A 15,470-nucleotide genomic window follows, 5' to 3' on the forward strand; every position below is an offset into this window, starting at 1 on the left:
TCAAAACACAAAATATTGAAATGGTAAATACAGATAGATACATTACATTTACATCATAAATAAATTAATTGATATTTCATTTACATTCTGTAAGAATATAACTTTCTGAACACGATTTCCTGTTTAAGTGGAGCACTGGAATGTACCCAATGTGAACACCAATATCTTCTGTAAGTCATATTTGCGTCCTCTAAAGGTGACCGCAGCCCTGTGATTTAATTCCAGTCCAACACAGCGCAAACATACAAGAAAAAAATGGTCTCTCTGTACGGTCGTCCCGTCTCAGATAAAACAGTGTTGTTACGGCGTCATCTTGTGGCCAACCTCTGTACAACATCTACAGTGTCTACCCGTTGGCTTATTATAAAGGAACCAAGCAACCAAGATAGATCTGTGTTCTATTTGAGTCGTTTAGAAAATGCCTTTTTTTCCAAATGTTTCTGTACGCGTGTCCGTCCATTAGAAATGTATTTTAGAACTGTATGCTTTAGGTTTTTTAATGTTGTATTGTATACCATTGGAAATTGATTGTTACTTTTTTAAAACATATTTTAGGCCTAAAACATAGATAATTGTTATGTATTTATAGATGATTGTTGTGTTTTAAAATGGGGTACATAAATATTATGGTGAAGTTTGATCTGATCAGGGAAATGTGAGCTGCTATTGGTCCATTCAATCTGTCTGCTCCTATTTGTCCATTCAATCTGTGAGCTCCTATTTATCCATTTTATCTGTGAGCTGCTATTGGTCCATTTGTTCCATGAGCTGCTATTGGTCCATTCAATCTGTGTGCTGCTATTTGTCCATTCAATCTGTGAGCTCTATTGGTCCATTCAATCTGAGCTCCTATTGGTCAATTCAATCTGTTGAGCTGCTATTTGTCCATTTGTTCCATGATTTGCTATTGGTCCATTTGATCTGTTTGCTGCTATTGGTCCATTTGTTCCATGAGCTGCTTTTGGTTCATTCAAACTGTGTGCTGCTATTGGTCCATTTGATCTGTGTGCTGCTATTGTCAATCATCTGTGAGTTTATACTGTAGCACATCACTATATGTAGAGGAGCTCCTGTGTTCCACCCATTCTCCATAAGACCTAGTCTCAGGTCAGCATTGGAAATATTCCTTACTACGACAGGCAGTGCTTTCCTTCTGTATTCTGATTGGATAACTCTCTCGTGTATGCCTGGTTCTACTACTAGTAGTATCAGAAGTAGTACATCCCACTGGAACAGACGCTCCCCTTCTGGAGCTGTCCTCCAGACAACCACATGGAACCAGTCCGCTGGTTTACTTGTTGAGCTCCAGGTCTTCTAGTGACCCCAGGTTAGAGGGTAAGAGGTGAGAGGTTTAATCCACCGAAGGCTAAAATGACTGACAGAGGGTCAGGGTTGGAGGTCACCAGGTGTGTGTCCCCGTAAGGTGTCTGCAGACAGAGGGTCAGGGGTCACCTGGGGTGTGAGTCCCCGTAAGGTGTCTGCAGACAAAGGGAGCCGTGGTGAGGCAGAGGGTGGGTATGGTAGTGTTCGACCAGCGCCTCCAGGGACAGGAAGGTTACGTCAATGTCCAGAAACACTCTCTTGTCCTGAAACCAAACGAATAACAAAGATCACTTTTGGATCGAGTATTGTATGACAGGTGTTTTGTCATGCAGGTGCATGAAGACTCTTACCTCTTCAAACAGACGGTAATTCCTGGCTTTCCCCACACTCACATCCCATACCACGAGCACCTGCAGCACAGGAAAACACGTGAGGTTCACTCTTTACCTCCTTAAGAATTTAGCAGGTTTGCTACGACCCCAGGTTGATAGTTGATATGTCGATGTTTGACTCACACCCTCTCGCAGTGTACACGCATACTGAGCTCAGCAGTTGCCGAGCCATTGTCATCAATTATAACCCAAACAAGTGTTTAGAAGCTCCCATTGCTGTTTCTTTGGTTCATTCAACCAGAGTAAGCTCATAAGAACTGCCCTTGCTAGGTAGTTGTGGTGTGTTCCTGAATCCTCGGACGCCAGCCTTCCGAGTCGGAAGTGTATATCCCAGCTTTCTTGCGGCATTTCTCGGAGGCACGCCCCCTTTTTGTCTTCATCTCTCAGAATTCTGAGAGTAGACCGAGAACAGTAATGACGCTCTCAACAAAAAATGGCTGCGCCCGTGAAGAGATTTATTGTCTTTGCATTTGTACCCCGTTGGTAATTTTAATGTAGATTTGAAATGCTCTTACAAACTTGATTATCTTGCTACTTTATTCCGGTCACCAATGTATGTATTGCATGGTCTTGCTCTACGTGCAATACAATGTAAAGTTGTGTTGTTTGTTTTTGGGGCTGGTTTGCTAAAGAGGCTAATGTAGCTAACGATAAACAACGACTAGCCAATTTCATGACACAATCACAAAGACGAACGTGAACGCTATAAATGCTCTGGGACCGGAAATGACGTCAAAAGTGCAACTCGGAATGCTGGCGTCCGAGGATTCAGGAACATCTCCAATGGTGGACTCAAAAGGCGTTTACACCTCTCTTTTGTGTTTACACACCGGGGGGGGGTTATGGTAAATAGAGTGCATTTGCCTGACATTCACCGAATTAAACACAGACCGCAGAGTCAACCATTCAGGGCAACTGCCAACTGGTCGTGAGCAGTTAAGCTTCGTTTCATGCTCAGGGACACCTTGACCCTCGGGGATCGAACTAGCAACCGTGCGGTTACCAGCCAACCCTCTCTACCTCCTGAGCTACTGCCACTCCTTAGTTTTGTTTCTGTATTTGCTATCATTGAATTCAATATCTGAATCTCAACTATTTTGAGTAGAGGCAAGTAGGGGCAGCCTGGTTGGGTTATATTTTGTAGCTGTTCGGAAATGCGTGGGAAAAAATACATTATTTCATCATTGGCTTTGCTGCCAAAAAGTAGAAGTGACTTTAATGTTGTTTTAAATGGTGGACTAGTTGCTTGCTTTGCATGACGTCGATGAGGGCGGGTAGACCTCGATCAATCTCAGTGGTTGTCACACGCAGTGTATCATGACACTCTGGTGGTAAGATAATTTGCTACTGAATTGAATTGTTTCTAAAGCGGTGCAGTCATTTTTGATCCACACTTGCCTGGTTAATCCTTCCACCGGGGCTGTGACAGACTTATAGTGCGTTCCAGAGCCCATCCAAACCAGTGGGACATGGGACTTATCCCACCTCGAACTAAGAAAAGTGAACTGGAATGCCTGTCGAAGTGGAATATCCCACCGTCGGAGTGGAACCTCCTACTATCGAACAGGGGGGTGATCGACCTACCCCCACTTCACCAAGTAGGAGCTAGTACAGTTCAGGTAGGATAAGTCCCACATCCCATTGCTTTGGATGGTCTCTGGAACGCATCACTAGAGACTGAGTTGGCAGATGATAGTGGCTGTGTTTAAGGCATTGTGGTCATTCAGAGCAACATTTCAAAAAGTCGCAAGGGTAAGTGTAGGAGGTTGTGTTTGCTAACTGATTTGAACAGAGCGTAAGCACCCACTTCTGAATCTTAATGAGCTCCCAGTTCCCAGTTATATAAATGTACTACGAGACTCAAATGAACAAATCCGTGAGCATGCTCAGAGGCGGGTGAACACAGAACCAAACTTGTGGATTGTTTTGTTACCGGCACCCATTTAGAAAGCTTCATGGCTAGGACAGATTGTATGCGTTCATTTTTGTTGGAAAAAAAAAACAAGATACAGCTATGAGAGCTGCTGAGCTCTTATATGGAATATCATTTAGATCAATGGCTCACCAAATGCCCAATTTCAGAAGGCCCGCAGAACACCAGAGGGGGGGAGAAAATCATTGCTGATTGACATTCATCCAACATTAGTTTACTTAGTCTTAGTAAACGGGCCAAAACCTTTTACTTCCATCCATTCATTCATCCATCATCCATCATCCATCGATCATCTATCCATTCATCCATCCATCCATCTGTCTATTTACCTTGTTCGTTTTAGTGCCTGAGTTTCTGATTCCATACAGTCCATCGTGGGGCGCTGAGGATGTCTCTTTAAACAGCCTGTTAAACAAAAAGGTAAATAGAATGCATGTTCGTAAACTCAAATCAACATAAATGCTTCACATTCAACCATCCATACACACATTTAGTAACACATTCATACAGCAGTGTTAGCCAACAGCCAGCCATCACACACAAACAAATATTCAGACGGCGACTAGGTAGGGAGGGACAGTAATGAGTTGGGTGTTGAGGTTAAATGGTGAACAGTTTATGTCTCTCACTTCTCTACGCTGCTGGTTTCTGTCGTGTCAATGAAGACTGAGTCTGGTAGCTGAACCTGTGAAGAGAAAGATGTCACATTACAAAACACAACATAAGCAAACCACACAACACAACGCTATTACAACACAATACAACAAAGACCCAAACACAACTAGGCAGAACACAAGTCCATACCAAGTGTAGTTCTAGCTTACATTCTCATAGTCGTCATCAGAGTCTTCCCCTCTCTGGATCAGGCCTGACTTTCTCCTGCCGGTCTCCGGCATCTCGTCCACCGAGGTCCGGAAACTCTGACCATCTGGGGACTCTCTTCTGAGAGAAAACCAGAACTTAATATTTTCTATATGTTACAGGTTTCCTAGCTAAATGGTAACTGTAATGGAAACATGTTAGCCGGTCATAAACTAACTGTAAGTGTAGCGTGTTAGCTAACCCTAAAATAACTCCAAATGTAGCATGCAATCTAGCATTATGCGAACTGTAAATTTAGCCAATTATCTAGCAAAATGCTTAGTTAAAGTTATAGATACTTTTAAAGTTATAGATACTAGTTATTTAGCAAAAAATGTACAGTAAATTATGCACGTTACCTAGGCATTTTAGCTAGCCATATGCTAACAGTGGCCTGTAATAAAAAATCATGACGTACTGCGTTGCATTCTCAGCTACACTGGGCATGGTTGGTGCCCGAGTGGGCATGGTTGTTGTCCGAGTGATGGTAGTCGGTGTCCAAGTGGGCGTCGGTGACCTAGTGGGCGTGATCGGTGTCCAAGTGGGCGTGATCGGTGTCCGAGTTGGCGTGGTCGGTGTCCAAATGGGCGTGCTCGGTGTCCAAATGGGCGTGGTCGGTGGGATAGGTGGTATGGCAAGGTTTGGCGGGGCGGGGGGGGGCTTGGGGGAGGCTGGTCCTTGGCCTGTCCGGGGTTGCGGAGGGTGGGTGGGAGGAGCAGGGCGGGCCGGGTGGGACGAGGGGGGGCAGGGAGCGGGAATGGGAGGAGGCAGCGGCGGCGGCGATAGTTTGCCTTGGTTACCGGGCAGCCCCCGGGGACTTTTGAGGGCGGGGGGGTCGTTGAGCATGCAGTGCTCCAGAAGTTTGCCGATGGCGGGCGGAGTCTTCCGGACCTCGGAGGGGCGTTGTTCCGGGAGCACCAAGCCCCGCCCCAGGAGGAGCCTCTTGGTGCTAGGGGGCGGCGGGAGGGGCGGGGCCAGAGAGCTGCTGGGGGCTCCTTTCCTCCCGGGGTCCTTGAGGATAGAGGGGGGGAGGAAGGGTGGGGGAGTCTTTCTGGGTGGGAAGCTCGGGGACAGTTTGTTGGGCGGGGGCACGGGGGGTGGGAGGGTGGGGCCCTTGCTAAACCTGTAGGATGGGTCAGAGGTCAGAGAGCGGGGTGGGGCGGGCACTGGGGGGGGAGGGTAGGCCGGGGGAGGGACGTTGGGACGACCTGCGAAGGACCTGGAGTCAACCACTAGTAACCAGGAAGAAAACAGGGAGTAATTAACAAGGAACCAGGAAGTTGTAAGCGAGTTGCCAAGAAGCAAACAGGAAGGAATAAGTAAGTAACCAGGAAGTAACAATTTTATATCAAGTTACAAAGGAATAACAAATACATGTATACATAAAGTAAACATCCAAACTGCCAAAAGATTATAGATTTGTTTAACATTCATCGATTCTTTTAGTCAAGAGACTAAATCAAACATACAAAAGTGTTTGAGCATGTGTGTGTGTGTGTGTGTTTTTTCTGTTCGTGTAAATGTGTGTACCTGTCGATGTTGGGGAACTGTCAGGTTTGACATAGTCTTCCTCATCGTCATCTTCATCTTCCTCCATATAGTCTTGACACGGGGGAATAAATAACATTGAAAATAAGATATGTGATATGTGTACAACATATGTGTGTGTTGGTGGTTGTGTGTGTGTCTGTGAGCAGGTGCATGTGGATGAAATTGTGTGTGAGTGAGTGTGTGTGTGTGTGTGTGTGTGTGTGTGTGTGTGTGTGCGTGTGTGTGTGTGTGTGTGTGTGTGTGTGTGTGTGTGTGTGTGTGTGTGTGTGTGTGTGTGTGGTTATGCGTGTGCGTTTGTGATTGGTGTGTGGTGTGATGTGTTTGTGTGTGCGTGTGTGTGAATGTGCATCAGTGCTTGCATGCGTGTGTGTGTGTGTGTGTGTGTGTGTGTGTGTGTGTGTGTGTGTGTGTGTGTGTGTGTGTGTGTGTGTGTGTGTGTGTGTGTGTGTGTATATTTGTGTGTGTGTGAGTGTGTGTTTGTGTTAAGGCAGTACCATCCTCTGTGTGGTCCTCAGAGTGTTTAATATCCATGGGTCTTTCTATGCTCCCATAGAAGCTCTCGTCATCAGAGTCGGTCTCGCTATGGAAGCAGAGGAAATTGTTACATAGAGTAATAATAATAATAATAATACATTTAATTTAGAGGCGCCTTTCAAGACACCCAAGGCCACATTAACAAGTACATTAACATGACCTAATATGATCACGACAGGAAGAGATTCCCTAACAGACTTAGCAGCTAACCATCCAACCAACCTCACAGGTCCAAGTAATTCTACGGTTAATGGAAATGGTTTGACTTTACCTTTACCTGCCCTATCTCTTTGGATTCTGCTGTCGGTAATATTTAATGTCTGATGGAGGGAGGTGGGACCTGGCTCTAGTGAGACCTGATGGAAGTGGGACCGGATTGAGGTGACACCTGATGGAGGTGTGACCTTATAGAGGTGACACCTGATGGAGGTGGGACCTGGCTCTAGTGAGACCTGATGGAGGTGGGACCTGATTGAGGTGACACCTGATGGAGGTGGGACCTGATGGAGGTAGAGACCAGGTGGAGGGAGGTGACGTAGTGCTAGTGAGACCTGCTGGAGGGAGATGACGTTGTACTAGTCGTAACAACAGGTTCCAGGAACCAACGGGTTCTCAGAAATGACGAGGTCAAGTACCGCAGTCGACCTCTGATGTGAGTTCTCACAGAACCTTCACACCAAACCACTCCGTGGTTTAGTGGTCGCGCTCAGTGTGACTCATGTGAACAGCATCTGGTGCACAGAGGTTTGCAGGGGTCCTGCATGTTCTATTTCCTCTCTTTACATATCCACATTGCATATGTATTTAATATGTACTTACAAAGTGATCAGGGACTCTCTCCGGTCGTTGTAATGGTCAATCTCCTTGCGCAAAGACTTCATCCACTTCTGTGGAGGGACAGCACTGTTATGGCAGAACTGTGTCTGTCTGTCTGTCTGTCTGTCTGTCTGTCTGTCTGTCTGTCTGTCTGTCTGTCTGTCTGTCTGTTTGTCTGCCTGCGTGCGTGAGTGCGTGCGTGCGTGCGTGGCTGTGTGTGCGTGTGTTATCAGGGTCATGAGGTAAAGGGAAGCAGCAGCAGATCACGGAAACACACATGTGTCATGTGTTCATGTGTCAGGGCTCACCCTCCTCTCCTCCTCACTGGCTGCAGAGAACAACCAGATTCTGTGTTTTTTGCTGAAGTGGACAATCTTGAAGGGAAACACGTTATTGGAGGTGGTCTCCTCCGCCGCCCGCATCACCCTGTAATACAGGTATAACATAGGATTATAATGTATGAACATCACCCTGTAATACAGGTATAACATAGGATTATAATGCATGAACATCACCCTGTAATACAGGTATAACATAGGATTATAATGTATGAACATCACCCTGTAATACAGGTATAACATAGGATTATAATGTATGAACGTCACCCTGTAATACAGGTTTAACATAGGATTATAATGTATGAACATCACCCTGTAATACAGGTATAACATAGGATTATAATGTATGAACATCACCCTGTAATACAGGTATAACATAGGATTATAATGTATGAACATCACCCTGTAATACAGGTATAACATAGGATTATAATGTATGAACATCACCCTGTAATACAGGTATAACAGGATTATAATGTAGGAACATCACCCTGTAATACAGGTATAACATAGGATTATAATGTAGGAACATCACCCTGTAATACAGGTATAACATAGGGTTATAATGTATGAACATCACCCTGTAATACAGGTATAACATAGGATTATAATGTGGGAACATCACCCTGTAATACAGGTATAACATAGGATTATAATGTAGGAACATCACCCTGTAATACAGGTATAACATAAGATTATAATGTATGAACATCACCCTGTAATACAGGTATAACATAGGATTATAATGTAGGAACGTCACCCTGCAATACAGGTATAACATAGGATTATAATGTAGGAACATCACCCTGTAATACAGGTATAACATAGGATTATAATGTAGGAACATCACCCTGTAATACAGGTATAACATAGGATTAGAATGTAACTTCAGCTATAACATAGGATTATAATGTAGGTGAAATCAACCTGGAATGCATCAGGTTATATAATATTAAATGATGATTATAAAAGATTAGGTTGATTGATAGAAAAACTCCAAAATGACTGAAGAAAAGAAACAGTTTACGAGAACATGACAACTCGATGCTGAGCACTGAAAGTAAAAATGCAACTGGAAGTAAAAAACGCAATTTCCTCAGAGCAAGGAAGTCCCAATTTAGTTAGATTCTTCCTCTTATCATACACCCACGGTTTCTTCCATGTGTTACTCGGTTCATCTCAACCTTGTGTGGTAATGGTATCACTTCCTGTGCGTCAATAGGCCTAATGAGGCAATAGGCCTAAGCGTGTGACTGTGAAGCATTACCCATTGTTTACAAATAAAATAGGTGCTAATCTGATGTAGCCATTGAGGGAGATGCTAACTTATTGTAGCTGATGAGGGCTCGATGCTAACATGACGGTAACTCTAAAGTCAAACCGTCCAATCTGAAGGCTCTACTTAACCACTCACCCTACTCACTTCCACCAATGCAAAGCGAACAGAACTGAGTAGGGGAGGGCGTAGCCTAACTAGTTTTGTGACCGACCCAGAGGAACGCAATGCAAATTCAATGTAAACATGTATGAGGCTTTAATAGAATCCCGGACGATTTTGAAATTCCGCCCGGACACATTCTTTTTTAAAGTGTCTCAAAAAGTGGGCATGTCTAGGCAAAAGAGTGCTTCTGGTCACCCTACGTACGGGGAACCCATTTGATTCTTGCCTGTTCCACTGTTAAATAGAGGCGCAAGTTGGTGGGCGCTATCCTGGTTATTTCTCTGCTTGAGAGATACGAAGTGTGGCGTGTGAGCTTGTGCATGGGATGAATTGCGTGTGTCTCACGCCGAATGCGTGAAACTTGAGAGGCATGTTTTTACCTGTTATGGCTGTTGTGGAAGAGATGCTTACCTGTTGTGACGTTGAGGGATAGATTCTAACAGGGAGAGATGCTAACCTGTTGTATCCGTTGAGGGAGAAAGGCTAACCTGTTGTAGCCGTTGAGGGAGAGAGGCTAACGGAGAGAGGCTAACCTGTTGTAGCCGTTGAGGGAGAGAGGCTAACGGAGAGAGGCTAACCTGTTGTAGCCGTTGAGGGAGAGAGGCTAACGGAGAGAGGCTAACCTGTTGTAGCCGTTGAGGGAGAGAGGCTAACGGAGAGAGGCTAACCTGTTGTAGCCGTTGAGGGAGAGAGGCTAACGGAGAGAGGCTAACCTGTTGTAGCCGTTGAGGGAGAGAGGCTAACGGAGAGAGGCTAACCTGTTGTAGCCGTTGAGGGAGAGAGGCTAACTTGTTGTAGCCGTTGAGGGAGAGAGGCTAACGGAGAAAGGCTAACCTGTTGAAGCCGTTGAGGGAGAGAGGCTAACGGAGAGAGGCTAACCTGTTGTAGCCGTTGAGGGAGAGAGGCTAACGGAGAGAGGCTAACCTGTTGTAGCCGTTGAGGGAGAGAGGCTAACGGAGAGAGGCTAACCTGTTGTAGCCGTTGAGGGAGAGAGGCTAACGGAGAGAGGCTAACCTGTTGTAGCCGTTGAGGGAGAGAGGCTAACGGAGAGAGGCTAACCTGTTGTAGCCGTTGAGGGAGAGAGGCTAACTTGTTGTAGCCGTTGAGGGAGAGAGGCTAACGGAGAAAGGCTAACCTGTTGAAGCCGTTGAGGGAGAGAGGCTAACGGAGAGAGGCTAACCTGTTGTAGCCGTTGAGGGAGAGAGGCTAACGGAGAGAGGCTAACCTGTTGTAGCCGTTGAGGGAGAGAGGCTAACGGAGAGAGGCTAACCTGTTGTAGCCGTTGAGGGAGAGAGGCTAACGGAGAGAGGCTAACCTGTTGTAGCCGTTGAGGGAGAGAGGCTAACGGAGAGAGGCTAACCTGTTGTAGCCGTTGAGGGAGAGAGGCTAACGGAGAGAGGCTAACCTGTTGTAGCCGTTGAGGGAGAGAGGCTAACGGAGAGAGGCTAACCTGTTGTAGCCGTTGAGGGAGAGAGGCTAACGGAGAGAGGCTAACCTGTTGTAGCCGTTGAGGGAGAAGGCCCCCTGGGGAGCAGCAGAGGTGCTGCTCTTGAAGTAGTAGACGCAGCCCTTGTGGAGGATGATGTACCGTAGAGGCCCTGAGGAGAGCAGGAGAGGGGGAGAGAAGAGGAGATGAAGGAGGAGGAAAAGGAGAAGGAGGGGAGGAGGAGAGGAAAGGAGGAGGAGAGGATAGGAGGAGGTAGTGATGAGGAGGAGAGCACGCGGGAAGTAGAGGGGTAGAGGAGAGAGGGGAGGATCAGTTGTGCAGCTATGAAAGTAATATCACATTGTCTTTCACTCATTTACCCTTTACAAACATGAGGAACCTAATTTGATAGAAATGGATAATCTCCACAGGGAAATGGGAGGTTGTAGTAGATGTTTAACAGGATCTATCCGAATGAATCTGAATCTGAGTCTGTCTGGCTCAATCTGGATGAAAGAAATATCCCTAATTTCTGCTGTGCCTGAGATCAATAAAGTACATTTACTTATCATTATACGCATATTACTGTTCTGTACTTAATTGATCTAATCCTTATCCAATGAAAAGCATGTAAACCAAGAGGTGGGCGGGGCCTGTGACTCACACTTCATGAGGCTGAACTGGCTGCCTCCTTTCTTGTGCAGGTAGCCACAGGTGGACACGCCCCCGGGCATGGTGAGGAGGTTCTGGGCCCCGATGGCCCGCATGGGGGCCGGCCAACACATCTCCAGAGAGGCCATGGATCTGTAGGGGAGAGGAGGAGGAGGAGGAGGAGGAGGGGAAGGAGGAGGAGGAGGAGGAGGAGGAGGAGGAGGAGGAGGAGGAGGAGGAGGAGGAGGAGGAGGAGGAGGAGGAGGAGGTGGAGGCATGAGGGAGTGGAGAGGGGAGGGGGAGGAGGAGGAGGTAGAGGAGGAGGGTGGAGAGGGGAGAATGTGGAGGAGGAAGTGGAGAAAAGAAGAGGTGGAGGCGAAGGAGGTAGAGGAGTTGGGTTGGGAGGGGAGAATGTGGGGGAGGGAAAGAGAAGGTGGAGGAGCAGGGGAGTGGAGTGAAGGAGGTGGGAGGAAGACATTTTAAAGTGAAAGGAAAAGCATGTAAATGAGAGGAGGACAGGGACAACAAGAGAGGAGAAAAGGGGATTAGAGAGGAGATGGGGAGAGGAGGAGAAGGACGGTGACAGGATATGGGAGGAGAGAAGAGCAGGAGGGAGAGCAATGAGAGGGGATGGAGGAGAAGAAAGAACACAAGACAAGGAGAGGAGAGAGGGAGGGGAGGAGATATCAGGAGGAGAGGCGAGACGGATAGGGAATGGTAGGTCATCATGGTGTGTTATGGTTCAGAGAGATTTAGCATCAGATTATGGTTAAGAGAGGAGATAACGTCTTCCAAGGCAGGGAGGAAAAGGAGAAAAGTAATTAAAGTGCTGGAGGCTGAGCTCTACCGTAAACACACATAATTACAGTAGTGGGCAGGGTCACGACGTCACAGCAAGGCAAACAAAAGTAAAATTGTAACCTTTATCGCATAAATTTTCAATACTCTGGCATATGAGAGTCCGCAACAAATAACTCAACGTGTCACAGACAAAATAGAGTTTATAAGATGTTTGTATGATGAAATGATCTTTGTTTGTCCAAATCAAAATCATTGCACACTTTACTATGCCCATCTATTCTCATTAAATACTATGGTACTATACTTACTACATATTATACTACTATAATCATGACACCATACCCATTACACACCCATCAACACATTACACACTATAAGAATTAAATGACCAGTGGGTAGAATTCTATGGTAGCTTGCGGAACGTCTTGGCCGAAATTGAATATAGTATTCATAAGTATATTTTAATTAGTATATAAGATTCATTGTGTTTCCTTAACCTTACAAAGGAAATACCGTACAGTAATAAGGTAGTGAAGATGTGGTTTACAGTTATAATGTGCCTACAGTAATAATGCAGTGAGGATGTGGGCTACAGTAATAATGTAACTACAGTAATAATGCAGTGAGGATGTGGGCTACAGTAATAATGTAACTAAAGTAATAATGCAGTGAGGATGTGGGCTACAGTAATAATGTAACTACAGTAATAATGTGGTGAGGATGAGGGCTACAGTAATAATGTAACTACAGTAATAATGTGGTGAGGATGTGGGCTACAGTAATAATGTAACTACAGTAATAATACAGTGAGGATGTGGGCTACAGTAATAATGTAACTACAGTAATAATGCAGTGAGGATGTGGGCTACAGTAATAATGTAACTACAGTAATAATGCAGTGAGGATGTGGGCTACAGTAATAATGTAACTACAGTAATAATGCAGTGAGGATGTGGGCTACAGTAATAATGTTACTACAGTAATAATGCAGTGAGGATGTGGGCTACAGTAATAATGCAGTGAGGATGTGGGCTACACATTAGAGGAGCTCTGTGCTGCCTACCTCTTGCTCAGTCTCCTCCTTAGGGTTTCAAACGCACGCTGTAGAATAGAGACCCAATGTCCATGTGTGGGGTCAAGTCCCAAAAACTCTCTGCCCTCTGGTCTTGTCCTTCAGGACTAGTCTAACAGAATGGACTCTAGCCGTTCACTCTGAGAACACACCCTCCTGACTGATGGTACCGACTGGAGACTGGTTCTACACTTGATCAGGAATGTTGCAATTACTCTCTCCCCCCTATCTCTCTATCGCCCTGCTGGAGGAAGGAAAAAGAAAACCTTCCTTCGTTTCTTTGGTTCTCTTTCGTTTGGTTCTGTTGACTTGGTATTGAGTGTCTCTCTCACACTTGCCAGCATTCACACACGTGCACACCAACGCGCACCAACACACACACACAACCACGCAGACACATACACAGATGCAGGAAACCCATAATTTCCAGCGCCCAAGGAAATGTTCAGCTTCCTGAACACCCAAAGAAGATAATGAGAGAGAGAGAGAGAGAGAGAGAGAGAGAGAGAGAGAGAGAGAGAGAGAGAGAGAGAGAGAGAGAGAGAGAGAGAGAGAGAGAGAGAGGGAGAGGGAGAGAGAGAGAGAGAGAGAGAGAGAGAGAGAGAGAGAGAGAGAGAGAGAGAGTTAACAAATAAGTTAATGTGGCTTGACTTGGAGAGAGAGAGTGGCTGACTGACTGACTTTTTCACAACCAAAAAGAGCTTGTATCAGCATCAACAGATTTAAATTGTGGAATAAGTTAAGTGTGGAAGTACAGAAAAAGCCAAAACAGTTTAATAAAAATATATAAAGACATCATCCTCAAAAAGTACAGAAATGTAAAGGAGCCTCTGTAACATTGACATATGTAGACTGTAGTTTTGTGACATACATGGTATTTGTATTTGTATGTATAATATTTATTTATATATCGACATTTATACTATCCATACATGGCTATTCATGATATATAAATAAGATAATATATCATTAGTTATTATTCATATTTATATAAATTATTTGATAGAACTTACATGTTTGAAATAAAGACAATCAATCAATTAATCAATCAATGGTAGTTTCAGTTTCATTATTTCGGTGACATTATTTTAGTTCCTAATGTTTACAGAGGAGATAGGAGATAAGGGAAGGCAGGACTAGGAGGGGTGAGAAGGAGAAAAGGAGAACATTGAGGGGGGAGGTGAAAATAACGGAAATGGAAAGTGTGTGTATGCAGCAGTCAGTAGGGTGATGCTGCGTGTGTGTGTTTGTTTGTATGCTATTGTGCGTGTGTCTGTGTAAGTCAATTTGAGTGAATGTGTGTATATGTATGTGTGTGTGTATGTGTGCGTGTGTTTGTGTGTGTGTGTGTGTGTGTGCGCGCCCACGCAAACATTGTGGGATGTGTAAGAGTCTGTCACTTAGCTAAAATAAACAATGCTAAGCTAAAGACGACAACTTTCTGTTTGCCAGAAAGGGAAGCTTTGGCTAGGAGCGGCTTTTCGAGTCAAGACGCTTCCTCACACACACCCACACAAAAACATCCCCCCCCCCACACTCACACACACACTAACACACGTTTCTATACCATCTTTGGCCATATATGGGCTTGACCTCTCAAAAACAATATCTCTTAGTGTTGAAAGACACAAATAGGTCTCTCGTTCTCGCTGTCTTTCACTCACACACACACACACACACACACACACACACACACACACACACACACACACACACACACACACACACACACACACACACACACACACACACACACACACACAAACAAACACACACACACACACACACACACACACACACACACACACACACACACACACACACACAGACACAAACACACACATAGACACAGCAGAAGAGAAGTATGACCGGCTATTTAAGCTGTGATTGTACATTTCCACTTGAAGTTATTGTATTAGTGTGTATTGTATTATCCAGGCGTATAATCCATTGTATTCAATCTAAATCTACTTGATTTACCTTAAACCTTCTGAAATTCACCCTAAATCTACTTAGACTTACTCTAAACCTTTTTAAATGAATCCTTAATCTAATTGACTTAACCACAACATTCTTCAATTTGTCCCATAGCTCCTTGACTTAAATCCACCCTAAATCGACTTAAACTTATCATAAACCTTCCTCAAGCAACCCTTAATCTAATTGAAATATCCTAAACCTTCTTAAATCCACCCTAAATCTGCATAGACTTACCCTAAACCTTCGTAAACACACCTTAAGTCTATGTGGACTAACACCAAACCTCCTTCAATTCTCCCTGAAGCTACCATCCCCTTAACCTATTCCCCCCCCTAACCCCTCCGTAGAGCA

The 15,470-nt window shown here is 45.0% G+C and overlaps 1 protein-coding gene across 3 annotated transcripts in view; it reads right to left on the reverse strand.

Moving 5' to 3' along the window:
* Window positions 1-1,089: 1,089 nt before the first annotated feature.
* sh3bp2 (SH3-domain binding protein 2) overlaps window positions 1,090-15,470 on the reverse strand; it is a 17,516-nt gene continuing 3,135 nt past the window's right edge. For 2 of the 3 annotated variants that reach the window (XM_030342486.1, XM_030342484.1), the window contains exons 2-13: window positions 11,280-11,419; window positions 10,685-10,787; window positions 7,719-7,836; window positions 7,414-7,481; window positions 6,555-6,640; window positions 6,040-6,111; window positions 4,928-5,741; window positions 4,473-4,590; window positions 4,278-4,333; window positions 3,978-4,053; window positions 1,674-1,733; window positions 1,090-1,586 (exon numbers count right to left, since the gene is read on the reverse strand). In XM_030342486.1, the coding sequence (XP_030198346.1) occupies window positions 1,449-1,586; window positions 1,674-1,733; window positions 3,978-4,053; window positions 4,278-4,333; window positions 4,473-4,590; window positions 4,928-5,741; window positions 6,040-6,111; window positions 6,555-6,640; window positions 7,414-7,481; window positions 7,719-7,836; window positions 10,685-10,787; window positions 11,280-11,415 (1,845 nt within the window). In that variant the 5' untranslated portion in view covers window positions 11,416-11,419 and the 3' untranslated portion in view covers window positions 1,090-1,448. The remainder of the gene's footprint in view (window positions 1,587-1,673; window positions 1,734-3,977; window positions 4,054-4,277; window positions 4,334-4,472; window positions 4,591-4,927; window positions 5,742-6,039; window positions 6,112-6,554; window positions 6,641-7,413; window positions 7,482-7,718; window positions 7,837-10,684; window positions 10,788-11,279; window positions 11,420-15,470) is intronic. The other variant, XM_030342485.1, reaches the window with a different exon arrangement.

Source organism: Gadus morhua, chromosome 19, assembly GCF_902167405.1.
Source record: "Gadus morhua chromosome 19, gadMor3.0, whole genome shotgun sequence".
Lineage (NCBI taxonomy): Eukaryota > Metazoa > Chordata > Actinopteri > Gadiformes > Gadidae > Gadus > Gadus morhua.